This window comes from Mastigoproctus giganteus, chromosome 3 (genome assembly GCF_048544385.1).
Source record: "Mastigoproctus giganteus isolate SK-2022 chromosome 3, ASM4854438v1, whole genome shotgun sequence".
Taxonomy (NCBI): domain Eukaryota; kingdom Metazoa; phylum Arthropoda; class Arachnida; order Uropygi; family Thelyphonidae; genus Mastigoproctus; species Mastigoproctus giganteus.
The window spans coordinates 151,514,648-151,541,706 of record NC_143577.1 but is presented as its reverse complement, the minus strand read 5'-3'; the positions used below and the strand labels follow the sequence as shown (position 1 = coordinate 151,541,706).

The 27,059-nt window shown below is 37.7% G+C and overlaps 1 protein-coding gene across 2 annotated transcripts in view; it reads right to left on the bottom strand.

The window, feature by feature from the left end:
- LOC150088329 (methionine aminopeptidase 1D, mitochondrial) overlaps positions 1 to 27,059 on the bottom strand; it is an 86,687-nt gene that overhangs the window by 6,614 nt on the left and 53,014 nt on the right. The window contains exons 5-6 of one of the 2 annotated variants that reach the window (XM_090370720.1): positions 24,216 to 24,313; positions 3,467 to 3,514 (exon numbers count right to left, since the gene is read on the bottom strand). In XM_090370720.1, the coding sequence (XP_090226846.1) occupies positions 3,467 to 3,514; positions 24,216 to 24,313 (146 nt within the window). The remainder of the gene's footprint in view (positions 1 to 3,466; positions 3,515 to 24,215; positions 24,314 to 27,059) is intronic. The other variant, XM_090370721.1, reaches the window with a different exon arrangement.

Here is a 27,059-nt window from a genome sequence, read left to right as displayed (position 1 = left end):
AATCTTCTTATGTCCTCTCTGAGTCTCTTTCTAATGGCTTTGCATAACTGAGTATACTCAATTTTTTCCTTGTCAGTGTTTATCTTGCTCTTCATTTTCCGCCTTCGGTTCATCATAACAAGTTTTTCTTGACTAATTTTTCTTCTTTGGATTTCTTTTTCCCTATAGGTTTCTTGGGCTTTATCACTTTCAGAAAGTTGTAATATTCCTCGTCGATATCTTGGTCCTGAGCAGTCTGCAGAAGCTCAAACTTGTTCTTAAGTTCCAGTACATACTGCTTTTTTTCGTCTTCTGTTATCTCAAAGACCTTTGTATTATTTACTCGGGTCAGTTTTTTCCTTTCCTTTCCTACATCTTTATCAAGTGTACATCTTAATGGATGTGTCTATTAAGATGTACACAAAAAATAGATCAGTCAAAATCTAAATGTTATTATGCGCCCCACTGCATACGCTTATTACAAATCCATTGAACCACATGACCACTCTTGTCGCCTCATAGCTGCTTGCTAGGCTTGTTTAGTGAAAATTCACGCAGTTACGTTGAGGAGAGCATAGCGTATGTGTCGAATTCTTATTTGGCTTACTTAATATTAATAAATGAACAGTGCTTATACGTTAATTTAATACCCTTTGATTTAAAATAAATACTACGAAAACGAGCAAAATTTATCATTTTCATCAAGAGTGGGAATTAGAATACTTTTTTGTAATGATAAAAGAAAAATGTTGTTATTTGATCTGCAATGATTCCGTGTCTATACCCAAAAAAGGAAATTTAGAAAGGCACTTCAAAGCTCTCCATGGTAAATACCAATCGGATTTTTTGCCTAATAGTGATTTAGAAAGAATAAATTAAAAGAACTTAAATCCAGATTATTCGCACAACAAAATTTCTTCGTGACACCTAATTTACAATCTAAAGCAGTAACTGTAGTATAATTTAAAATGAGTCATTTCTTGTAAAAAAGTGCAAACCATTTTCTGATGGTCAATTCATCAAAGACGCATTTTTTAGAAATAACAGATTCTCTTTTTGAAAATTTTAAGAACAGAAATGGAATTAAAAGTGCCCTTCAAGATCTGCAATTATCTTGAAATACTGTGATGCGACGCATCGAAAAAATGAGTAAAAATGTGAGCGAACAATTGCATGCTCATATTGCTAATTGTGTGTCATTTTCTTTACAACAGACGTCAGTGATATAGCTCAATTGCTTGTTGTTATTTGTATGGTTTTCGATGATTCTGCCACTAGAGAAGAACTGCTGGGTATGGTTTTGTTAAAAGAAAGAACTAGAGGTCTTGATATATTTAACACATTCAAAAATTTTATTGAAAAAATTAAATTACCACTATTTCAGCTCATATCAATAACAACATGTGGAGCTAAAGCAATGTCAAGGCATTTTAACCGATTCATCGTATTGTGCCAAAAGGATGGTGAATTTCCAGATTTTTTGAGTTACCACTGTATCATTCACCAAAAAGTGTTAGCCAGAAAAAGATTAAATACTAAAAGCATTATGGACATAGCTTTCAAAATTGTGAATTCCATCAGAGGACAATCTCTTAAAAGGACTGTTCAAAATGCAGCTCGATGAAAATGAACCAGATCTGATATTACCCACATATGTTGTTGTTATTTGGTTTTTAGGAGCATTAGCAACTAAGGCCATATTGCTCTGGGGATATGCAGTGGTCATTCCCTGACCTTTCCACATCCTCCATATTTGGTGGTCATGGGCTCGAACCCTGGTCTAATCAAGAAGCGTGTGCTATGCACTGCTGCTCCTGCCCACCTGGCTATGTAGGCACCCTGGCTGTTGTGTGTGTGTGTGCCTGCTCTGTCTTCCGTACGGCTATGCCATAAGGTTGACCGCAGTTGACATCAGCACACACTGATATTTGCAGTAGGTAGCAAGTCTATGACTGCTTGACTATGGTATTCAATAGCTGGATTTATATCTTCACCTGGTCTAGAATATAGTGAAATAACATAAATCTGTCCTACAGCACTGGTGATATGGGCACACACTGCCACTGGAGAGCAGAGGTGATCCACCTTTGTGACTGTAAGGTCAGTATTTTTAACTACTATTGCTGTAGAAGGGTCAACTGAGATGTATTCTATTATTGTCATGCCCTTGTTATTAAGGCTAAGATTGATTCTCGCTTTAAAACAAGTTTGACATTCAGAAAGCTGTTGGCAGAGCTTTGACAGGTATGCTAAAGTCTGTAAGAATACATAAGTTGAAGAAAACGGCAGAGAAAGGTATTCTTTTAGAGTTAGAAAAAATGAAGACAACATTAATCATATAAAACAGAATGTGAGACTTAAGTGGCTGGGGGTTCTCTTTTCAAAGAAAAGAAGACCAGGCCCAAAATTAATAGTCTATGATGTGGAAGAGGACCTAAGTAAGGAAGACTTCATGCATGACTGCAGTTTAAATTACATGAAGATGATAAAAATGGAAATGGAAAGCAAAAATTTTAATCCACTTTAATAGAGTAATATTAAAGTATTGAGAGCTGTTAACACCATCACAAAAAAAAAAAAATAAAAAAAAATAAAAGGTCAAACTGAAAAACTCTTTGCCATGTGTCCATGTGGCCTAATCATGTACTGATCTCCATTAACATAGACAATATGTTCACAAATATTCTATTGAAGGAGACAAGGTCATCTTTAGCCAATCCTTAGGAAACTCTGATAACACAGAATTCCATCAATCTCTATAAACAACAGACAAAATGGAACTTATAGATCTGACTGCCACACAAAACTATTTAAAATTTGTTGATGAACATGCTAGTATGACCACTGGAAATGCAAAACCCACTGCCTTTCCCCTGACTGACATACATACACATATTTTACCCCGGGAAATTACATCTGGGGAGTATGGGCTTGGCACACCCAGGGTCCTGAGCTGGATACCATCATTCTTCTCTTTCCTGGTGATTCCCTTCTACTTCTACTTCTCTCTCTCTCTCTCTCTCTCTCTCTCTCTCTCTCTTTCTCTCTCTCTCTCAGGGTAATTCGGGAATTTTTATTATTTTTATTTTTGGCTGGTGCAGCATAAGCCTCAGGCTTCCTTGCACCCTATATCTAATAATATGATTGTCTTAGAAGAACACATTGATAATGTGAATGCTATTTGGCTAGATGGACAAAATACCATGCAATTTATAGTATTAGGCAACTGCAGTATATTATTATAGTAAAAAAAAATATGCTGGAATGGTATTTATGTTACTAATAAATAAACATACAGAAACAGATGCACCAATAAAACATTCCAAATACAGATACAAACAACCAGCATACATCAAATATTTTGAAAATGATTGAAATAATAAAATTTTATTTAATCAGTTAAGCCAACACAAGGTGTCTAAAAGTTCTCGTTAGTTTAACTGATTAAATGAACTAATATATAAACCCACAAAAGCAACAAACAAACCAATGGTAAAGGTCATCCCTTCTTCCATGATATCTTCAGAATCATTATCTGAAAGTAAAAAAGATACAAAATTAGTTTGTGTACCTAAAGTTTTCAATACCTTTCAGTAAACTTTTTTGCATAATTAGAAAACTGAGCATATCTTTATGATTGATTTCTGCCTTTGGGGATGCTTTGGTCCTTCTGATAATGACAGTTGAGGACGGTCACCAAAGCATCCTCAAAGACAGAAAGTGAACCCAGAGATGTGTATGATGTGATATCCTCAGTACACAGATGTGAAGTACATTGGAATATAAACACACAAATTTTAATAAAATTTTTAACATTAGTAGAGGCATATGATGCAAGAAAGCAAGCTTATGCAGCATCAGCCAAAAAAAAAAAAAAAAAACCATGCTCCCATTTCACCCCTCCGTTTGTTCCAAGTACCTGTCTAGCTCAGCCTTAAATTTATTTAGGCTATCAACTTCCACAACAAAGGATGGAAGTCTGTTCCACCAACCAACCACCTGCTGGCTAAAGGCAAACTTCCGCACATCTATCCTACATCTGTCTTTTCTCAATATGAATTTATGCCCTCTCAAATGATTATTCTGAACAAGAGGAAGAATTCCATAAGCACTGAGCATGCTGAGAAAGGCTTTATACACCTCAATCAGATCACCTTGCAGGTGCCTAGTCTCCAGACACTGTAATTTGCAAAATTTAAGCCTTTCTTTGTAAGAGCAACCCTTTGTTCCATTCACTAATCTTGTTGCCCTTCTCTGTACTCGTTCCAACAGCTCTACATCCTTCTTAAAATGAGGCCTCCAGATCTGTGTACAGTACTCAAGGTGTGGCCTGACCATTGCCTTATATAAGGGGATAATCACCTCCTTATCCCTGCTAGAAAAATTCCTGTATATCATTGACAAGACACTATGAGCTACTCTTGCAGGCCATCTGCACTGTTCAGAGAACTTCATATCTGCCTGCACAACCACCCCCAGGTCCTTTTCGTTCTCTACCACTGTCAGTGTAGTACCACAGAGTTGATACGTCACTCTGGGGGTTGCTGCTTCCCATATGTAGTAAGTACTTTACATTTGTCAATGTTAAACTTCATTTGCCACCTCTCTTTTACCCAATTTTAAATTTATACTGCAATAGCAATACTGCAATTGAAGTCTGCTGACGAGGCTACTAGAGACGGTCGTGTTCCAAGCCGCTAAGTGGATTTTTCTTATTTATTGATTTGAAATTATTGTTTTTCTTTTGAAATTTTTGAATTTCGAATTTTGAATTTTGAATTTTTATTTTTGAATTTTGAAATTATTGTTTTTCTTAAAACTTTTGATTTAAATTTAGTAGTATAACATTATTTTGTGATTTTCTGATTAACTTGGTGTATTTATTCTTTACTCGGCCTTGTAATTGCATAAAAGTATCGGTAAAGGTTTCCACGTGTTTCAACTCCGCTACCGTTCGTAATTTTCCCGCCATTGTGATACGATAGTTGTATGCCGTACTAGATAGCGTTAGTTGAACTTCGTTAGCAGTTAAATTGTATGTTTAAATAAATACATATAATGACTTAGATTACAAACGTAATATAATTAATTATATTTAACATAATTAATAACATAACATAATTAATTATAATTAATTAATAAATTAATAGAATCATGACTCAGACCAGAGCAGCAAAGCAAAAGGCTCAAGCTAATGGAAGCGCTGTGGCTCAGAGCAGAACTGAGGGGTGCAGTTGTCCTCTGACTCACAGCCTTATAAAATGCACTGTTTGCTTGATGTTTGCAGAGCAATCGGGTACGGGACATGATACTGCCAAGGGGGATGTCTTTGTGTGTGCGCGATGCAAGGAGTGTATCGATATCAGGCAACAACTCGGCGTTCTTGTGGGCCTATATGAGAGCTTGAAGGACAGGGTGGATGCCCTCGAAGAAACTAAATTGAGGGGCCATCAAGCTCTCAGCTGCCCACATCAACGCCAGAGCTTGCACTTGGGCATCGCGTGACACAGAGACAACCCCCAAGGCAGAATGCACTGGTCCTGAAGGAACTAGTAGTTGTTGGTGACTCTATTGTCAGGGAAACGGGGAACATGCTTTGTAAAAAAGATAGGTGGAACAGGACCAGGGTATGTCTGCCAGGGGCAAAGGTTGATGACGTTGTAGAGCGAATATCATCTTTTAAGGGCACAAAAGGTGATATAGTTGTACACGTTGGCACTAATAATATTAAGAGTAGGAGACCGGCAGAATTACTTAACAAGTACAGGCCACTGTTGAACAAAAGCCGAGAATTAGGGTTGAATTTGAAAGTGTCTGCAATTCTGCCCAGACACGATAGGAGGGAGTATATGATGAGAGCCTTGTCGATCAATTCGGCCCTGGAAAGATTGTGCAAGGCTCAAGGGGTAGAATCTTTTTCAGCCTGGACTGTACTTGTTAACAGGAGAGATTGCTTCTACAGGGATGGGATACACTTAAATAGAAAGGGTGCAAGAATATTTGCTGATGCTATCGAGGCAGTGTTAGGTGGGTCGGAAAACTGCTAGCTTGGGGGGAGACAAAGACCAATAGATTGACAGTAGCCACTGGCAGAGGTGAAAGAGATTCTTGCACTGCTTCTATTAGAATGAGCAGAAGCCTGAAAAACAAGATGCATGGTATTTCAGAGACTGCTGGGAGCCATTGCGGTACAAGTAAACACATGGGTTGTGTTAGGGTAGCTAAGAATAGAAACAGGTGCAGGTATACTTGCGTGTACACCAATGCTAGGAGTTTAGTAAATAAATTTGATGAATTTGAGGTATTGCTCAAAACATCAAAGGCAGATATTGTTGGGATATCAGAGACGTGGTGTCACACAGATATAAGGGATGCAGAACTGCAATTTGGGGAGTACAACGTCTACAGAAAGGATAGACAGGATAGGAAGGGGGGAGGAGTTATGCTATTAGTTAAGAAACACATAAAAACCAAGGAAGTGAAGCCAGTCGACATCGCTGGACAGTGCAGTGTTGAGTCAGTTTGGTGTGACATAAGCATTGGGAGATCAAAATTGAGTAGGAGTGTGCTATAGGCCTAATGACTCTGATGAGTATAATAAGGAACTGTACAGGGAAATAGAGTGGGCCAGTAAATCAGAGAGTCTTATAATGGGAGATTTTAATTTCCCAGATATTGACTGGAATTTGGGGGCTGGTTACTCACACACTAGCAGGGTTTTGTGGATTTATTGGATGATTGTTTTCTACATCAGCATGTTCGGGAGGCAACTAGAGGGAGTAATACTCTTGATTTGATTATCAGCAGTGATTCTTCATGCATTAAGAATCTGCAGATAAATGAACCACTAGGTGGCAGTGATCACAGTGTGCTGAAGTGGGATTTACTCAAAGAGGTAACTACCATTAGGGGTAAAGGGAAGGGTTATTGCTTCCGTAAAGGCGACTACGATGGACTGAGACAGTATTTAAATTCTATACAGTGGGACCAACTGATGATGTTACCAACAGCAAATTCAAAATGGGAAGCATTCAAAGAACTTATCTTGGAAGCTACTAGGCTTTACATACCAACTAAGAAATATTGTTCAAGGTTTAGGCCAAAATGGATGTCAGATGAACTAATGAGGCATATGGCAGAGAAGAAAAATGCATGGGATACTTACAAATTAACACATGACACAGAAGCCTATGATAGATACAAGTTGATATGCAACCAAGTTACAAAGGAGGTTAGGCAGGCGAAGGCAGATTACGAGAAATCCTTGGCAAGGGATGCAAAGAAAAACAGCAAAGAGTTCTTTACTTATGTAAACTCTAGAAGGAAGGGGATGAATCAGATTGGTCCACTTGATATCGATGGGTCAACTGTTGATGATCCTGCTCAGGTAGCTAACAAACTAAATGAATATTTTGCATCGACATTCACACATGAGGAGTTATTCAGCAAGGGGAATGCCAGAGGTGTATTCAACTCTAGCAGTAAGCTACAGAATCTTGAAATAACTGGGAGTAAAGTGGAGGAGAAACTGTTGAAGATAAACACAAGAAAGGCACCCGGGGTGGATGGGATCTATCCAGTTATATTAAAGGAGGCAACAAAGGAAGTAAGCAAACCCTTAGCCATAATTATGAGAGCTTCCTTGGACTCAGGGGAGGTACCCATAGACTGCAAATGTGACCCCAATTCACAAAGGAGGATCAAAGGCTGACACAAGTAATTATAGACCTGTGAGCTTAACTTCTGTTCCAGGAAAATTAATGGAGGCACTGGTTAAAGAAGCACTGCAGGATCATTTAGACAAGACTTCAGTTATAGCTCAGACACAGCATGGTTTTGTTAAGGGGAAGTCTTGCCTGACCAATTTGATTGGATACTATGATGCAGTCACAAAAGAACTGGATGCAGGGAATAACTTTGATATTATATACTTGGATCTTAGAAAGGCTTTTGATACTGTTGCACATGGAAGACTGCTACACAAATTGGAGCAGTATGACATTGGAGGCAAATTGCTGCTATGGATAAAGGGGTGGTTGAGGGGGAGAAGACAGAGAGTGGTAATCAATGGACACTGCTCATCGTGGACTAATGTTATTAGTGGAGTCCCTCAGGGCTCAGTGTTGGGTCCATTATTGTTTTCTGTATTTATAAATTATATTGATGATGGTATATCAAGCTTAATGTCCAAGTTTGCAGATGATACAAAGGTTGGCAGGGTTGTCAAGGACACTACTGACACTATGCTGCTGCAACAGGATCTGGAAAGGTTGAGCAGATGGGCTGAGAGGTGGCAAATGAAGTTTAACATTGACAAATGTAAAGTACTACACATGGGAAACAGCAACCCCAGAGCAACGTATCAACTCTGTGGTACTACACTGACAGTGGTAGAGAATGAAAGGGACTTGGGGGTGATTGTGCAGGCAGATATGAAGTTCTCTGAGCAGTGCAAACGGGCTGCAAGAGTAGCTCATGGAGTATTGTCAATGATATACAGGAATTTTTCCAGCAGGGATAAGGAGGTGATTATTCCACTGTATAAGGCAATGCTCAGGCCACACCTAGAGTACTGTATACAGGTCTGGAGGCCTCATTTCAAGAAGGATGTAGAGCTGCTGGAACGAGTACAGAGAAGGGCAACAAGATTAGTGAATGGAACAAAGGGGTGCTCTTACGAAGAAAGGCTTAAGTTTTGCAAATTACAGTGTCTGGAGACTAGGCACCAGCGAGGTGATCTGATAGAGGTGTATAAAGCCTTGAATGGTTTAAGCATGCTCAATGCTGATGGGATTCTTCCTCTAGCTCAGAAAAATCACCTGAGAGGGCATAAATTCAAATTGAGGAAAGACAGATGTAGGATATTCGTGCGGAAATTTGCCTTTAGCCAGTGGGTGGTTGGTTGGTGGAACAGACTGCCATCCCTTGTGGTGGAGGTTGATAGCCTAAATAAGTTTAAGGCTCAGCTGGATAGGTATTTTGAACGAACAGAGGGGTGAAGTGGAAGTGGGTTTTTTTTTTGGCTGATGCTGCATAAGCTTGCTTTCTTGCATCAAATGCCTCTACTAATGCTAATGCTAATGCTAATAGACAAGTCACAAAATGTGCTATCATTAATACATAAATAAATAATTGCTATTAATAAAATTTATGAATGAATTCAGCAACAATTTTATTAAAAATTTCTTCTACCTAAGGTACAGAGATGAGTAATATAAAAAAAAGATCTCCTTCCGAGAGGAATAAAAAATGTTTTTAAATATCTGATCAGAGAAAATGACAAGATTCCTAAAAATCATGAATTGCACAGGATATATTATATAATTAAATTCATGGCTGCCGACTTTTACTTTCAAAAAGTTGTAGATCAGATAATAGTAAGCAAGAGGGAAACAGGATATTTTTTCCGGAAAAAAAAAGGTAGGGGGGGAGAAGAAGAGATTTTTCAGAGAAAGCATTTTTTTTTTTTTTTAAGTCCACAATGAACTAGAGATTAAATTTCCCTGACAACATAAAAATTTTATATTAAGATACAGAGATTGGATTGTTTACTAGTACTGTATACTTTCAAACATTGGCTTACCTAGGCTATACTGTGTTTAGATTTCTGTCTAGATTTTCTGTTATATATCAGTTAGTGTCTAACAGAATATACATCATAACATTAACTGATTTGACTTCTTCAAGAAAGATACTGTTGTAGACTTTGCCTTCTTCAGAAATGTTGAGTAAAAGTTTAGTTCATAACAATGGCCCTACTAGCTAGACTTGGCTATCAAGAGCATTTTACTAAGAGCTTCACCAGAAAAAGATGTGAATGCATTTTTTGTTTTTCTCAATTGGCTGAATATTCTCTCACACTGAGCACTCCTATGATGAACTGTTAAAATTCCAAATCATGAACTGGGAATATTTTTTTTGATTCAAGTTGCCTTGGGCATATGTCAGTTATCCAACTAAGGACTACCCTAGATCAACTTTTCCTTCTTTCATAATTATGTATCTGGTAGGTCCTCACACTGAAATTGACACAAGTGATGCTGAAAAACAACTAGTGTTTCATCTATTTTCTTTATCGTTAACAAGAAGTCCTGGAAACTTGTCCACAAAAAATTTTAAAAATGATGTGCTGTCAACTAATGAAATCTCTGCTGCCTTAGCACATCATTTTCAAATTTTAAATATTTTGTGGACAAGTTTCCAGGACTTTTTTGTCATTAAATATAAAGAAAATAGATGAAACACTAGTTGTTTATCGGCATCAGTTGTGTCAATTTCAGTCACGAAGAAGCAGAGGAGAAATGACTTTAAACACCGATAATATTCTTCAACTTATCTAGAAGTTCTCAGTACATGTATGTGAAGTATTAGACTGAAAGGTTGTTTGGATTTTAAAAATTTCGTTCTCTTTCTTGAGTTTATTGATTTGTCATCTTTCAAAACTTTTATCATGAACTGTACAAAGGAGTTAGGCACAGGAATTTTTTTGTAATATTAGTTCTGCTACTATGATAAATATCCTACCACACTGCAGATGCATCTCATTTGTGAGCTACAGCAAAAAAAAAATAAACATACCAGTTGATTACTATAATGAAGCATCTGAAAATATCACCTCAGTTCAATTTGCATGGGTCTACTACTTGAAGAGTCATCAGGAGACTGGAGGCAGGACAGTCATACTGACAGGTTGTAGCATGGCTTTGTGTGTCATAGTGTCATCAACAGGTTGTATGATTGATTCCAAAAAACTCAGATGTCCAATTTTTCGAGCATCAAAAACAATGAGGCAAGATTGACCCCTTGCTCATGGCAATTGATGCTTGGACACTTTAGAATTAGTAGAACCATACAATGCAAAAAAGCAAGCATATCAGACAAAAAAAAAAAAAAAAATCCATTCCCATTTCACCAATCCATTAATTCCAAATGTTTGCCTAGTTCTGTATTGAATTTATTTAGGCTATCAATTTCCACGACAGATGGAAGTTTGTTCCAGCAATCAACTACCTGCTGGCTAAAGGCAAATTTCCACACATTTGTTTGACAACTGTCTTTCCTCAATTTCAGTTTATGCTCTCTCCAGTTTGTAATCTGAGCAAGAGAAAGAATCCTATCAGCATTAAGCCTGCTCAATCCATTCAAGGCCTTATACACCTTAATCAGATCGCCTTGCAGGTGTCTAGTCTCCAGAAGCTGCAATTTGCAGAACTTAAGTCTTTTTTTGTAAGAGTACCCCTTTGTTTCCTTCACCAGTCTTGTTGCCCTTCTCTGTATTTGTTCTAACAACTCTACATCCTTCCTAAAATGAGGCTTCCAGACCTGTACGCAGTATTCAAGTTGTGGCCTGACCATTGCCTTATACAAGGGATTAATCACCTTATCCCTGCTCTCAAAATTCCTGTATATCATTAAAAAACCCATTACCTATTCTGGTAGCCAATATGCACTGTTCAGAAAACTTCATATCTGACTGCACAATTGCCTCCAGGTCTCTATCATTATCCACTGTCCCGAGCGTAATGCCATCCAGTTGGCATTCTACAGGGATGGGATACACTTAAATAGAAAGGGTGCAAGAATGTTTGCTGATGCTATCGAGGCAGTGTTAGGTGGGTCGGAAAACTGCTAGATTGGGGGGATACAAGGACTAATAGATTAACAGTAGCCACTGGCAGAGGTGAAAGTGATTCTTGCACTGCTTCTATTGGAATGAGCCGCAGCCTGGAAAATAAGATGCAGGATATTTCAGAGACTGCTGGGAATCATTGGTGTACAAATAAACACATAGGTTGTGTTAGCGTAGCTAAGAAAAAGAACAGGTGCATGTATACTTGCGAGTACACCAATGCTAGGAGTTTAGTAAATAAATTTGATGAATTTGAGGTATTGCTCAAAACATCAAAGGCAGATATTGTGGGGATTTCAGAGACGTGGTGTCACACAGATATAAGGAATGCAGAACTGGAATTTGGGGAGTACAATGTCTGCAGAAAGGATAGACAGGATAGGAAGGGAGGAGGGGTTATGCTATTAATTAAGAAATACATAAAATCCAAGGAAGTGAAGCCAGTCGACATTGCTGGACAGTGCAGCGTCGAGTCAGTTTGGTGTGACATAAGCATTGGGAGATCAAAATCGAGAGTAGGAGTGTGCTATAGGCCTAATGACTCTGATGAGTATAATAAGAAACTGTACGAGGAAATAGAGTGGGCCAGTAAATCAGAGAGTCTTATAACAGGGGATTTTAATTTCCCAGATATTGACTGGAATTTAGGGGCTGGTCACTCACACACTAGGAAGGCTTTTGTGGATTTATTGGATGATTGTTTTCTACTTCAGCATGTTCAGGAGGCAACTAGAGGGAGTAATACTCTTGATTTGATTATCAGTAGTGATTCTTCATGCATTAAGAATCTGCAGGTAAATGAACCACTAGGTGGCAGTGATCACAGTGTGCTGAAGTGGGATTTACTCAAAGAGGTAACTACCATTAGGGGTAAAGGGAAGGGTTATTGCTTTCGTAAAGGCGACTGCGATGGACTGAGACAGTATTTAAATTCTATACAGTGGGACCAACTGATGATGTTACCAACAGAAAATTCAAAATGGGAAGCATACAAAGAACTTATCTTGGAAGCTACTAAGCTTTACATACCAACTAAGAAATATTGTTCAAGGTTTAGGCCTAAGTGGATGTCAGATGAACTAATGAGACATATGGCAGAGAAGAAAAATGCATGGGATACTTACAAATTAACACGTGACACAGAAGCCTATGATAGATACAAGTTGATCTGTAACCAAGTTACAAAGGAGGTTAGGCAGGCGAAGGCAGATTACGAGAAATCTTTGGCAAGGGATGCAAAGAAAAACAGCAAAGAGTTCTTTACTTATGAAAACTCTAGAAGGAAGGGAATGAATCAGATTGGTCCACTTGATATCGATGGGTCAACTGTTGATGATCCTGCTCAGGTAGCAAACAAACTGAATGAATATTTTGCATCAATATTCACACATGAGGAGTTATTGAGCGAGGGGAATGTCAGAGGTGTATTCAACTCTTGCAGTAGGCTAGAGAATCTTGTAATAACTGAGAGTAAAGTGGAGGAGAAATTGTTGAAGATAAATACAAGAAAGGCACCTGGGGTGGATGGGATCTATCCAGTTATATTAAAGGAGGCAGCAAAGGAAGTAAGCAAACCCTTAGCCATAATTATGAGAGCTTCCTTGGATTCAGGGGAAGTACCCATGGACTGGAGATGTGCAAATGTGACCCCAATTCACAAAGGAGGATCAAAGGGCGACACAAGTAATTATAGACCTGTGAGCTTAACTTCTGTTCCAGGAAAATTAATGGAGGCACTGGTTAAAGAAGCACTGCAGGATCATTTAGACAAGACTTCAGTTATAGCTCAGACACAGCATGGTTTTGTTAAGGGGAAGTCTTGCCTGACCAATTTGATTGGATACTATGATGCAGTCACAAAAGAACTGGATGCAGGGAGTAACTTTGATATTATATACTTGGATCTTAGAAAGGCTTTTGATACTGTTGCACATGGAAGACTGCTACACAAATTGGAGCAGTGTGACATTGGAGGCAAATTGTTGCTATGGATAAAGGGGTTGTTGAGGGGGAGAAGACAGAGAGTGGTAATCAATGGACACTGCTCATCGTGGACTAATGTTATTAGTGGAGTCCCTCAGGGCTCAGTGTTGGGTCCATTATTGTTTTCTGTATTTATAAATTATATTGATGATGGTATATCAAGCTTAATGTCCAAGTTTGCAGATGATACAAAGGTTGGCAGGGTTGTCAAGGCCACTACTGACACTATGCTGCTGCAACAGGATCTGGAAAGGTTGAGCAGATGGGCTGAGAGGTGGCAAATGAAGTTTAACATTGACAAATGTAAAGTACTACACATGGGAAACAGCAACCCCAGAGCAACGTATCAACTCTGTGGTACTACACTGACAGTGGTAGAGAATGAAAGGGACTTGGGGGTGGTTGTGCAGGCAGATATGAAGTTCTCTGAGCAGTGCAGAAGGGCTGCAAGAGTAGCTCATGGAGTATTGTCAATGATATACAGGAATTTTTCCAGCAGGGATAAGGAGGTGATTATTCCATTGTATAAGGCAATGGTCAGGCCACACCTAGAGTACTGTATACAGGTCTGGAGGCCTCATTTCAAGAAGGATGTAGAGCTGCTGGAACGAGTACAGAGAAGGGCAACAAGATTAGTGAATGGAACAAAGGGGTGCTCTTACGAAGAAAGGCTTAAGTTTTGCAAATTACAGTGTCTGGAGACTAGGCACCAGCGAGGTGATCTGATAGAGGTGTATAAAGCCTTGAATGGTTTAAGCATGCTCAATGCCGATGGGATTCTTCCTCTAGCTCAGAAAAATCACCTGAGAGGGCATAAATTCAAATTGAGGAAAGACAGATGTAGGATAGACGTGCGGAAATTTGCCTTTAGCCAGCGGGTGGTTGGTTGGTGGAACAGACTTCCATCCCTTGTGGTGGAGGTTGATAGCCTAAATAAGTTTAAGGCTCAGCTGGACAGGTATTTTGAACGAACAGAGGGGTGAAGTGGAAGTGGGTTTTTTTTTTGGCTGATGCTGCATAAGCTTGCTTTCTTGCATCAAATGCCTCTACTAATGCTAATGCTAATTTTTCAATTCAGATTTTTGAATATGGCAAATATGTTTTACCATAACTGAATCAACTTTAGCAATTGTTTCAGTAAGTTTTAAAAAGTTACTATTGTCATTTTCATATATTTCTTTTGAAGATTCCCTGAACACTATACATTGCCTTGCTAAAAATAGTATCATATATATTATTCTTTCAATTACCGAATACCAATTTCTTTTTTTATTTCATATAATCAGTGTTCTGTAGCGTTGATTGTAATGTTTGTCTTTATAAGGTTTCCAGATGTTATCATTTTTGAGGATGTCCTATTTTTAGGGAGTCCTTGGACTTCCTTGCGGAATTTACACATACGTCCTAGTTTTTCTGTAATTAAAAAAAAAAATCACCTCATCATAAAACAAATTTTTATTAATATTCTGCGCATTGCACATTTGGTCAATACAACAGAATAAATAAAAACAATATGCTGGTTTCATTAAGCAGACTGTGTTATCCCAAAATTACACAAATGAACTGTATTATCTCAAAATTACACAAATCAAATTATGACTTCGCTACCAAGCATCTCTCTCAAACTCAATGACACTCTGACTAGACCAGAAACCTCTTTTCTGAGACATGGCTTACATGCATTGTAATTTTTAGTAATAAATATAATTTTTTACATGGCCTTGTTTTTTAACTAAAAATGTCCTAGATTTTTTCCTGTTTTGCCCTAGATTTTGAATTCTAGGCCTGGTAACACTATACTTAATGACTGTGTGAGATCTAACCATTTTTTATGATTTTTAATATGTACTGCATTTAGCAGTGGCAAATGAAGCAAGAAAGCAAGTTTATATAGCATTAGCCAAAAAAAAAAAAATTTCCACTTCACCCATTCATCCCCTCCACGAATTCATTCAATCCGTCCACTTCCACAACAATGGACAGAAGCTCCCTCCAGCAATCAACTACTCATTGGCCAAAGCCCAACCTCCACACATCCACTCTGCAACCTTCCCTCCCCAATCTGAATTTATGCCCCCTCATTGGCATAGTCTGAGCAAGAGTAAGAGTAAGAATCCCATCAGCACCGAGCCTAGTCAAGCCATTCAAAGCCTCAAACACCTCAATAACACCACCCTGCAGGTGACCAGTCCCCAGACTGCAACCTGCAAAGCCTTTCCCAGCAAGAGCACCCCTCTTCCCCTCACTGTTCTCATTGCCCCTCTTTGTACCAGTTTGAGCAGCTCCACATCCTTCAGAAAATGAGGCATGCAGCACTCAAGATGTGTCCCGACCACTAAGTCATACAATGGAATAATCACATCCCCATCCTCGCCAGCAAAATCCCTGCATATCACTGACAAAATCCAGCAAGCTGTAGAGTAGTACAGATAGGCTGCACTCCTGGCAGCCATCTACACCACTCAGAGAAGCCCCACATCCATATCCCTTTCAATTTCCATCACCCTGAGTTAGTGGAAAATGAAACAAAATTTTCCACTACAGGATAGTAGACCTCCACACAGTTGGTACACCACTCTGGGACCACCCATATGCAGCACTTTGCACACACCAATGCCAAATCCCAGCCGCCACCTCTCAGCCCACCCACACAACTCCTCCAGACCCTGCCGCCGCCGCAGTACACCCCCATTACAGTCATCAACCAACCATCCAACGCTTCAAACATCCGCAAACCTCAAGCCCGATATACCTTCACCAATACAAAATGCACCAAACACAGTGGGGCTCCATTAATAACATTAGTCACAAAAAGCAGCATCCATTAATAAACACTCAATATGTCTTCTCCCACTCAACCATCCTCTTATACATAAGAGTAATTTGCCCTTAATGCCACAATGTTCATGCTTACTTAAAATAGCAGATAAATTTCTCCAATCACTGTATCCAAAATGATTACTTAGTTGATTTTTACAATCGCTGAATATCTTGCAAAAAAAGCAAAATATGGAATTTTGTGATAAAGAATAAAGTTACCATTTCCTTTGAGCTTTTTCTCAATTTTTCAGAATTTTCATATAATAAACATCTTAATTGTTTTTGACTTTCATCGGAAGGATATTCTCTATTTTTAAGTTGAGTAGGATAATTCTGAATCAAATAATCGTGTTGTTTCATTGTCAGGTTTTCTGGCCAATTACCTAGATCAGTTGATAATGATATATTTCAGTGAATATTTATTAACGAGTCTGTAATTTCAGTTCTTCCATCACAGTAGTCAATATTTTGATTATTATCTTTAAACTTTAGTGTAGGTAATATCAAAATCATTATCTGTGTACTCTTTTTCCTCCCTCGGGAATTTTTTTTATATTTTTTAATTTCCCATTTTAATTTCTCCATCATATTTTAACCATACGGATTAGGAGGTAAGTTTAATTATATTTATAAGCAATGATAAAAAATTGAAATTGTATAGAGAATCAATGCTATAAGCATATGCTAGCAAGTGTTTCACATTGTTATATTTTTCATTATAAAAATACTTACCTTCAGAAAAAATTTAAATATATAGTATAAACCAACTGTTTTGTAACTGCGAAATATAAATATGAAACACAGAGCCAGATAATAAGCAAATTAACGTAAGCCTGCAATTTCATGTACACTATTTATTTAAAATTAATTATTTGCCTGCCATGTAGAATACTGGTAAATGTTAACCAATCAGATGACCAACGTGACTTCTGGGTATGTGGGACAGGCAGTTGGATAGGGAATACACAGTGACAATATGAAGGAGGGTATAGCGAGAGACTAATTTTTAATGCTAAATGAATCACAATGTGAATTGCAACTGCACCCAAAGGATTTCAAAAGTGTACCGAAGCATCTGTTCCTCCATAAGACACTGGATGTGGATTGCATGGTGATGCAGGAGCAACTTCTGGAGTTAAATTTGTTTCTTGAAGGCAGATTCTTATAAGATTATACTAGGCATAACATCATGACTTCATCTATGTTCCAGGGTTGATCATCCTGATTTGGATTATCATCTATATTCATGTGGTCAGAGTGAGATTTTTTTTTATTCTTGGCTTCCAGTCATTGGCTTTGCTTTGAAAATATGAGTTTGAATTGAAGGTCATATAAAAAATACCTCAGTCAGTTATTGAAATGTTCACAGGAAATGAGGCTTTGTATGAAGACAAGATAAGATTTAGTAAAATTTGTTTCTTTGTTTAAATATTTCATTTTATGCTTAATAGTTTTATATTTCTGGATTTTCTTCTTCCTTTTCCATGTATTACAGTCTTTTGAATAAACAGTGTGATTACTCTGAAGTTTGGACAGGACAAGCAGTATAAATATATTCTTTAGACCCTTCATCATCATCATCAGCCATTTTCAATCCACTGCAGGATGAAGGCCTCTCCAGATACTTTCCAGTTTCTTCTGTTTTATGCAATGGCCATCCATTTACTACCGACGAACTCGTGAATTTCATCTGTCCATCTCCACTGTTATCTTCCAGGTTTTATTTTAGCTCCTCTTGGGTACCATTCTGTTATTATTTTAGTCCTTCGGTTATTGTTTCTTTGGGCTATGTGTCCTGCCCAGTCCATTTCAGTTCTTTAGTTTTGATAAGAATGTCCTTTATTTGTGTTTGCTGCCTAATCCATGTGTTTCTCTTCTTATCTAACACTCTTGTTCCTAATATAATTCATTCCATTCTTCACTGTATAGTTTTCAGCTTCACTTCCATTCTTTTGGTGAGTGCCCAAATTTCACTTCCATAAGTCATGGTGGGAAGTATACATTGGTTCATCCTTTTACGTTTAAGACAAATTGGGATATTGCTCCTCAGTATGTGACTATATTTCCTGAATGCTATCTATTCGAAATATATTCTTCTCTTGACTTCTAGCCATTTATCATTATTACAGCTAATGATTTGTCCCAGATAAGTATAGGTGTCTCCGTAGCCAGGTAGGCAGGAGCAGCAGTGCGTAGCACATGCCTCTTGATTAGACTTGGGTTCGAGCTCGTGACCACCAAATATGGAGAATGCGGAAAGGTCAGGGAATAACAACCGCATATCCCCGGAGCAATATGGCCTTAGTTGCTAATGCTCCTAAAAACCAAATAACAACAACAACAACCAGATAAGTATATGAATCCACCTTTTCAATTACTGCTCCTTCAATGATTATATCCCTTTCTGTGGCATACTTGTTCATCATTTCTTTTGTTTTAGCCGTATTCACCTTTAGTCTGAAATCCTTACTGTCAAACGCAAATCATAAATGGTTACGTACTCTCCATTCACATTGAATCTTTTCTGCGACCAGTCCAATCTTCTGAAAGCTTCCTCAAGGGCAGCAGTAAACAACTTCAGAGATATTGTGAATTCTTGCCGAACTCCTTTCAAATTTTAAATGTGCTACTGTCTTTGTCTAGTTTAATAAAGGAGGTAGTGTTTTTTATATATTTTCTTCAAAATCATAATGTATGGGGTATCTATGCCTTTTCTTTCCAATGCCCATTGCCTTATGCTATATAGAGTCATTTGCCTTTTCATAATCCACAAATGGCAGGCATAATGGTGTTTTATATTCATTTGCTTTCTCCATTAGCTGCAATATTACTTGAAGGTGATCCATAGTTGAGAATGCTGTCCTACAGCCAGCTTGATCTTTCAGTTGATTCTCATCAATTATTCTTTCTAATCTCTTTATTAATGACCCTTGTAAACAACTTGCAGGTTGGGACAATAAGCTAATTGGTCTATAATTTCCAATTTCTGATTTATCTCCTTTCTTATGCAGCAAAATTATGATTGCATTATTCCACTTCTCAGGTGTCATGCATTTCCTGATGTATTTTGTTAAGAGCCTTGACAGTTTCTGTGTTATGTCTCTTCCTCCCAATTTTAACAACTCTGCAGTAGCTTCATCTACGGCTGGGATTTCTGATTCTTCGTTTTCTTTAATGCATGTTCTACCTCATCAGGAAGGATATCGTCTATGTCGTATGTGTTGCTAATTTGTGATCCATCTTCTCCACTGCTGGCATGATTCCCTTGCTCCTTATATAATTCTTTATAGTAGTCTTCTGCTATTTGAATTATGCCTTCTCTGCTATTTATAAGTATACCATCGCTATTCTTCAGTTTCAGTATCATTTGTTTTTCTGTATTACTGCTGATTTAAGTCCTTTGTTTTCCCTTAATGCTTGTTCTACTTTTCTTGTGTTAAATATTCTCTCTCAGTCTCTCTCTAATGTACTCTCTCAGTCTCTTTCTAATTAAGCCGAGTTAGGCTTTGCATAACTCAACACACTCAATTTTGTCCTTGTCAGTATTTATCTTGCTCTTCATTTGTCATTTTTGGTTCATCATGTCAAGTGTTCCTTGACTAATATTTTCTTCTTTGGATTACTTTTTTTTACCTATAGGTTTTTCGAGATTTATCACTTCAGAAAGTTGTATTCCTTGCATTACCTTGGTCCTGAGAGGTCTGCAGAAGCTCAAAATTCTTAAGTTCCAGTACATACTGCTTTTTCTCCTCTTCTGTTATCTCAAAGACATTCGTATTATTTACTCAAGTCTGTTTATTCCTTTCTTTTCTTAAATCTATATCAAGGATGCATGTTACCATTCTGTGATCACTTCCAACATTTACCTTGTTCAAGATGGTAATATCATTCACAATATATCTTCTGTTAAGTGAGGATGAAGTCAATTTCATTAGTTGTTAATCCATTTGGGCTCTTCCAGATCAACTTTTTGTTCACCCTTTTCTTGAAAACAATGGTTCATTTCTGACATTCCTCGAGATTCTGCAAAGTCTTTCACCTCTTTCATTTCTTTCACCAATTCCAAAATTTCCTATAGTTTCCCTTTTTGTGCTGTTTTGTCTTTTTCCAACATTTGGATCGAAGTCCCCCATAATAATGGTGTAGTTAGTTTACTGTTCACCTAGAGGCTGTCAATTTCTGTGTACATTTCTTTAACATCCAAGTCATCATCATGGCTCGATGTTGATGCATAAATCATTATAACCTTTAGTTTGTACCTCTTAGAAATTCCGAGAAGCAGTCTTGGCACCCTTGGTGATGTACTTTTGAATTCCATAACGTTGTTTTTTATATCTTTATGGACCAGAAAGCCAACTCCACCTTCACTCTTTTCACTGTTTCCACTGGTGCACAGCAGATTTCCACTTGATAAACTTATAAGTGATTCATTTCTTCTTCTTGTTTCAGTGAAACTGATGATATTCCAGTTCCTTTTCCAGGTCTAATATCCTATCTTCACCGATGAGTGATCTTATTTTGTAACAGGCCAAGTTCAGTTTCTATGCATAGCAGCCTGGTCATACCCAGAGATTCTTAGCACCCTCTGCTTCCACTCTGATCCTCTCGCTGCCGTAAGAGAGGGAGTGAAAGCCATTGAGGACTGAAGGTCATTTGTTTCGTCATGTTGTTATGTGCTGGAGGGTTTGATCTTTTCCTCTTCACACTGACCAGGCGTCTTTGTCCACTCTAGTGGAGAAAACCACTACACATTCGTTGCCACCTAAGTAACTTAACAGGGAATACCATTGAGAAGGTGTGCATGAGTGGATTTTACGGAGGCAGGCCAAATGGCTTCTTCTAAATCTCTTATTTGGCAGCTGAGAGACTTTCTTAATTCTGTTGTTTGCTATTCAAACCAAGGATCCACATAATGAGCAAGTGCTTGTTTGTTATTTGTTATTTTGGTTTTTAGAAGCATTAGCAGCTAAGGCCATATTGCTCCGGGAAATGCAGTATTCATTCCCTGCCCTTTCCGTATCCTTCGTATTTGGTTGTGACCGGCTCGAACCCCGGTCTAATCAAGAAGCGTGTGCTACGTACTGCTGCTCCTTCCCACCTGGCTACGGAGGCACCATGAGCAAGTGCAGCTCATGTTAGTGCCATTGAAGTTTTCTTCCAGGTTTCCAGCCACAGGGTGGCAGGAGTGGTACCACATAGTAACCAAACATCTAGACAATTAGTAGATTAGGAAGCAAAAATTAAAAGGCTGTTCTTCTTCAAAACAGCAGTGACTTTAATGTAAAGACAAGTCAGAATATATTATTATTAAAACAACAGATGAATGCAAGAATATATAAATATATGTTCTTGTCAATATTTTATATATATATATATTCTTAGCCAGTCAACTACCTTTTAGAGGCCATGATTACAAATTTAATACAAACTCTGATAATGTAAAATATATCAAAAGATCATTCACTGAACACATAGACCAAGGTTACATTTAAGTAATCATGGTTCATGTGGAAAATAAACTGGCATGTATTACCTTATGTTCATTTGCCTTATAATGTAATATATACATTACAGTCCCTCATATTTGATTAGCCTGGCATGTATTTATTTTTATTGTTCTAGCATATAACTAAAGTAGCTTGTTGAATTTTCTCCCACAATAGCTAAATTAATCACATAATAAGTAATGATTTATAAAATTAAACACTTTTATGCATGTTAAAGGAACTGTTGCAAACTACAATAGGTAATAGTGAAGAGGTGTCAACTGCCATCTTCATTCAAGAAAAAATTAAAAATCAAACTAGCAAATAAATTAAAAACACAGAATGAATAAGCATGGGCCTACTTACCAAGAAAGCACAGGGACAGCCTCCTACTTAAATAATAGTGCAAGTGCTGCTGGATACAAGAAAGGAAACTCCCCATTCCCCACTGCACCTAATCCAATGAATGAATACAGACACCAGCTTAAGAAAAATTAGAAATTTTAAGAGAAGCATAGTGATCACTTCTTCGAGGAGGCATTAGTTCTGTGGAAATTCTCAAAACACTTGCACTGTTGTCACAGCTTTTATATGACAGAAATGTGAGTGTTTTGTGACAGATAGGTCCCTGACTTACATATTCCACAGTTTTCATTAATTTATTTATTTCATTTGGTAGTTTTATTTTTTAAGTTCTGCTTGTAATTGACACTGGCAGTTGGCACTTCTTCAGCATTAATTGTTGTAGTTTCAATAATTCCTTTAACATGGTATACTAGTGTTCAATTTTGTAAATCACTACTTGATTACACCAGTAATTTATATTTAGATTTAATTTAGATTATAGAGAACTATGACACACGAATTCAGAATATTTAAAATTCTAAATTTTATATTTTACCTTGGAAACAATTCAGCATGATTTAGATAGGCATTATACATCTTTGAGGTAAGCTCCAATATTTGAAATATTTCTGTAAATTTTTATTATACTGAGGTTTTTATTTTTAATTCTAATTTTATATTATGTATCCAAATTATGGGTGTGGATATGAAAATGTTTTCTGTGAATGAATAAACTGTGAATGGCAAAGTTCTAGCCTAAACAAAGGCAGTATTAAATCTAGGACCTGCCTCTCTGGTGAAAATTTATTAATCTTTAAGAATAAACTTATAAAGTATGGGGGAAAAGGGAGGGAATCCCCCCTACTTCATGGTACAGTCTTCCCTGGCTTTCATATTGATCTGAAAATTTTATTTCTGCCTCAATTTCTTGATCCAATTACTACTGGATACTAAATTAATATGTTATTTTTATTCTCAGAGGGTGGCAGCAGTTTATTGTAATCATTTAAAAATGGGTTATGAATACAGACTTTTTTGTTGACTATGATAGGTTTTGAATTAGCTGCCAGGTGTTGCTTGGTGAAGACGTAGACTCAGGGGAAGTTACCATGGACTGGAGATGGGCAACTGTGTCCCCAATTCACAAAGGGGGATCAAAGGGTGACACAAGTAATTACAGACCTGCTAGTTAGTTTAACTTCTGTTGCAGGGAAAATAATGGAGTTACTTTCTTAACCAGTGACTCCATTATTTTCCATAGAACATAAGTTACACTATAAACAGTTCAGACACAGCATGGGTTTGTTAAGGGGAAGTCTTGTCTGAAAAATTTGATTGTATATATTGATGTGGTCACAAAGGAACTGGATGCAAAAAATAATTTTGATATCATATACTTGGATGTTAGGAAAGCTTTTGATACTGTGGCACATAGAAGACTACTGTACAAACTGGAGCTGTATGGCATTAAGGGCTAGTTGCTACAATGGATAAAAGGATGGTTGGGTGGGAAAAGACAGAGAGTGGTTATCAATGGACGCTACTCTTCGTAGACTAATGTTATTAGCAGAGTCCCCCAGGGTTCAGTGTTGGGCCCATTGTTGTTTTCAGTATTTATCAATGATACTGATGAAGGTATACCATGGTTAAAGTCTAAGTTTGCAGATGATACAAATGTTGGCAGGGTTGTTAATGACAGTAAAGACAGTATGCTATGGCAACAGAATCTAGAAAAGTTAGGCAGATGGGCTGAGAAGTGGCAACTGAAGTTTAACATTGACAAATGCAAAGAAATGCATATAGGTAGCAGTAACCCAGGAGAAACGTACCAACTGTGTGGTACTACACTCAGGGTAGTGGAGAATGAAAAAGACCTGGTGTAATTGTCTAAAAGACAATTTTATGATTTTATCTTGACTTTAAGTAAACCACTTTAAAATACTTTTTACCATTTAGCAACATTCCTTACTTACCAAAATGAAATATATCAGGAGGTCCATGAAAATAGGTACCTATACCATGGCCTAAAAATTCTGGAATTACACTGAATCCTTCATTTTCAACAATATTGCTACAAATAATGAAAAATAAAGTATATTTGACAGAGGAAATGTGCTAAAATAATTAATCCACTTTCAAATAGGTAGCTTAATTACATCAATACATATATATTTATTATAAACTATATAACAGTAACATAAATCGGTAGTTCAACGATATATGCCACACATACCACAGGCGACATGTGAGAGGATTTCATTTAATTATCCCAGCAACATAGCTACAAGAATTAATAAAAAGAGAAAGACAGGTGTGTGTGGTTTTTGTTAAAATTTTAAAGTGAAGTTAAATTAAAAACCTTTACTTATGAGGTGTGGCAATAAAGATCCTGGATTGGTGCAATAAAAAGAGCATAAAGTGATGGACCTCAAAAATGGTTTTATTTTTATTCAGAGTAATCACAACCTGATTGAATACACTTATTACACCATTCTAAAAGTTTCTGAAAAGAGTAAGCAAAGGCACCCAAAGAGATGATATTCAGTTGGCGGTTAGGTTTTCTGTATGTCCTCAATATGCTGAAATCTCTTTCCTTTGAGGGCAGTTTTCACCTTAGAAAAGAGGAAGAAGTCTGCTGATACTAGATTGGGTGAGGAGGGTGTATGATTGATATGTACAGTGCCATGAGATTGCAGAAATGTCTTCACAAGTGCAGAATTGGCAGGGACATTTTTTTGCAACAAGAACTAGCTGCATTTCTCTTGAAATTGCGGCTTCACCTCGGAAATGTGCTTCAATATAATGCATGTAAAACAGCATTGACTCTCTCCCCTTCAGGTACAAATTCCTCATGAATCACACCCTGTTTACCGCAAAATATGATCAGCCATCATCTTGATTCTGGACTTCTGTAAATGAAACTTTTTGGGCCTTTGTGATGATTTTGAATTCCACTGCATGTTCTCTGGGTCATACTTCTGGTTTCAGATATTAGCATTAGTAGAGGCATATGATGCAATAAAGCAAGCTTATGCAGCATCAGCCAAAAAAAAAAAAAAAAAGAATGCTCCCATTTCACCCCTCCATTCAAGTCCAAATACCTGTCCAGCTCAGCCTTAAATTTATTTAGGCTATCAACTTCCACAACAAAAGATTGAAGTCTGTTCTACCAACCAACTACACGCTGGCTAAAGGCAAACTTCCGCACATCTATCCTACAACCGTCTTTCCTCAATTTGAATTTATGCCCTCTCAAGTGATTATTCTGAGCAAGAGGAAGAATTCCATCAGCACTGAGCATGCTCAAACCATTCAAGGCTTTATACATCTCAATCAGATCACCTTGCAGGTGCCTAGTCTCCAGACACTGTAATCTGCAAAACCTAAGCCTTTCTTCTTAAGAGCAACCCTTCGTTCCATTCACTAATCTTGTTGCCCTTCTCTGTACTCATTCCAATAGCTCTACATCCTTCTTAAAATGAGGCCTCCAGACCTGTATACAGTACTCAAGGTGTGGCCTGACCATTGCCTTATACAAGGGGATAATCACTTCCGTATCCCTGCTAGAAAAATTCCTGTATATCATTGACAAGACACCATGAGCTACCCTTCCCATATGTAGTACTTTACATTTGTCAATGTTAAACTGCACTGCTCAGAAAACTTCTTATCTGCCTGCACAATTACCCCCCAGGTCCTTTTCATTCTCTCCCACTGTCAGTGTAGTACCACAGAGTTGATAAGTTACTCTGGGGTTACTGCTTCCCATACGTAGCACTTTACATTTGTCAATGTTAAACTTCATTTGCCACCTCTCAGCCCATCTGCTCAACCTTTCCAGATCCTATTGCAGCAGCATAGCGTCAGCAGTGTCCTTAACAACCCTGCCAACCTTTGTATCGTCAGCAAACTTGGACATTAAGCTTGATATACCATCATCAATGTCATTTATAAATACAGAAAACAATGGACCCAACGCTGAACTCTGAGGGACTCTGCTAATAACATTAGTTCATGATGAGCAGTGTCCATTGATTACCACTCTCTGTCTTCTCCCACTCACCATCCCTTTATCCATAGCAGCAGTTTGCCTCCAATGGTACACTGCTCCAATTTGTGCAGCAGTCTTCTATGTGCAACAGTATCAAAAGCCTTTCTAAGATCCAAATATATGATATCAAATTTATTCTCTGCATCCAGTTCCTTTGTGATCACATTATAGTATCCAATAAAATTGGTCAGGCAAGGCTTTCCCTTAACAAAACTATGCTGTGTCTGAGCTATAACTAAAGTCTTGTCTAGATGATCTTGCAGTGCTTCTTTAACCAGTGCCTCCATTAATTTTCCTGGAACAGAAGTTAAACTAACAGGTCTATAATTACTTGTGTCGCCCTTTGATCCTCCTTTGTGAATTGGGGTCACATTTGCACATCTCCAGTCCATGGGTACCTCCCCTGGGTCCAAGGAAGCTCTCATAATTATGGCTAAGGGTTTGCTTACTTCCTTTGCTGCCTCCTTTAATATAACTGGATAGATCCCATCCACCCTGGGTGCCTTTTTTATGTTTATCTTCAACAATTTCTCCTCCACTTTCCACTCAGTTATTACAAAATCATATAGCTCACTGCCAGAGTTTAATTCACCTCTGGCATTCCCCTCCTTGAATAATTCCTCATGTGTGAATGTAGATGCAAAATACTCATTTAGTTTGTTAGCCACCTGAGCAGGATCATCAACAGTTGAACCATCAATATCCAGTGGACCAATCTGATTCACCCTTTCCTTGTAGAGTTTACATAGGTAAAGAACTCTTTGCT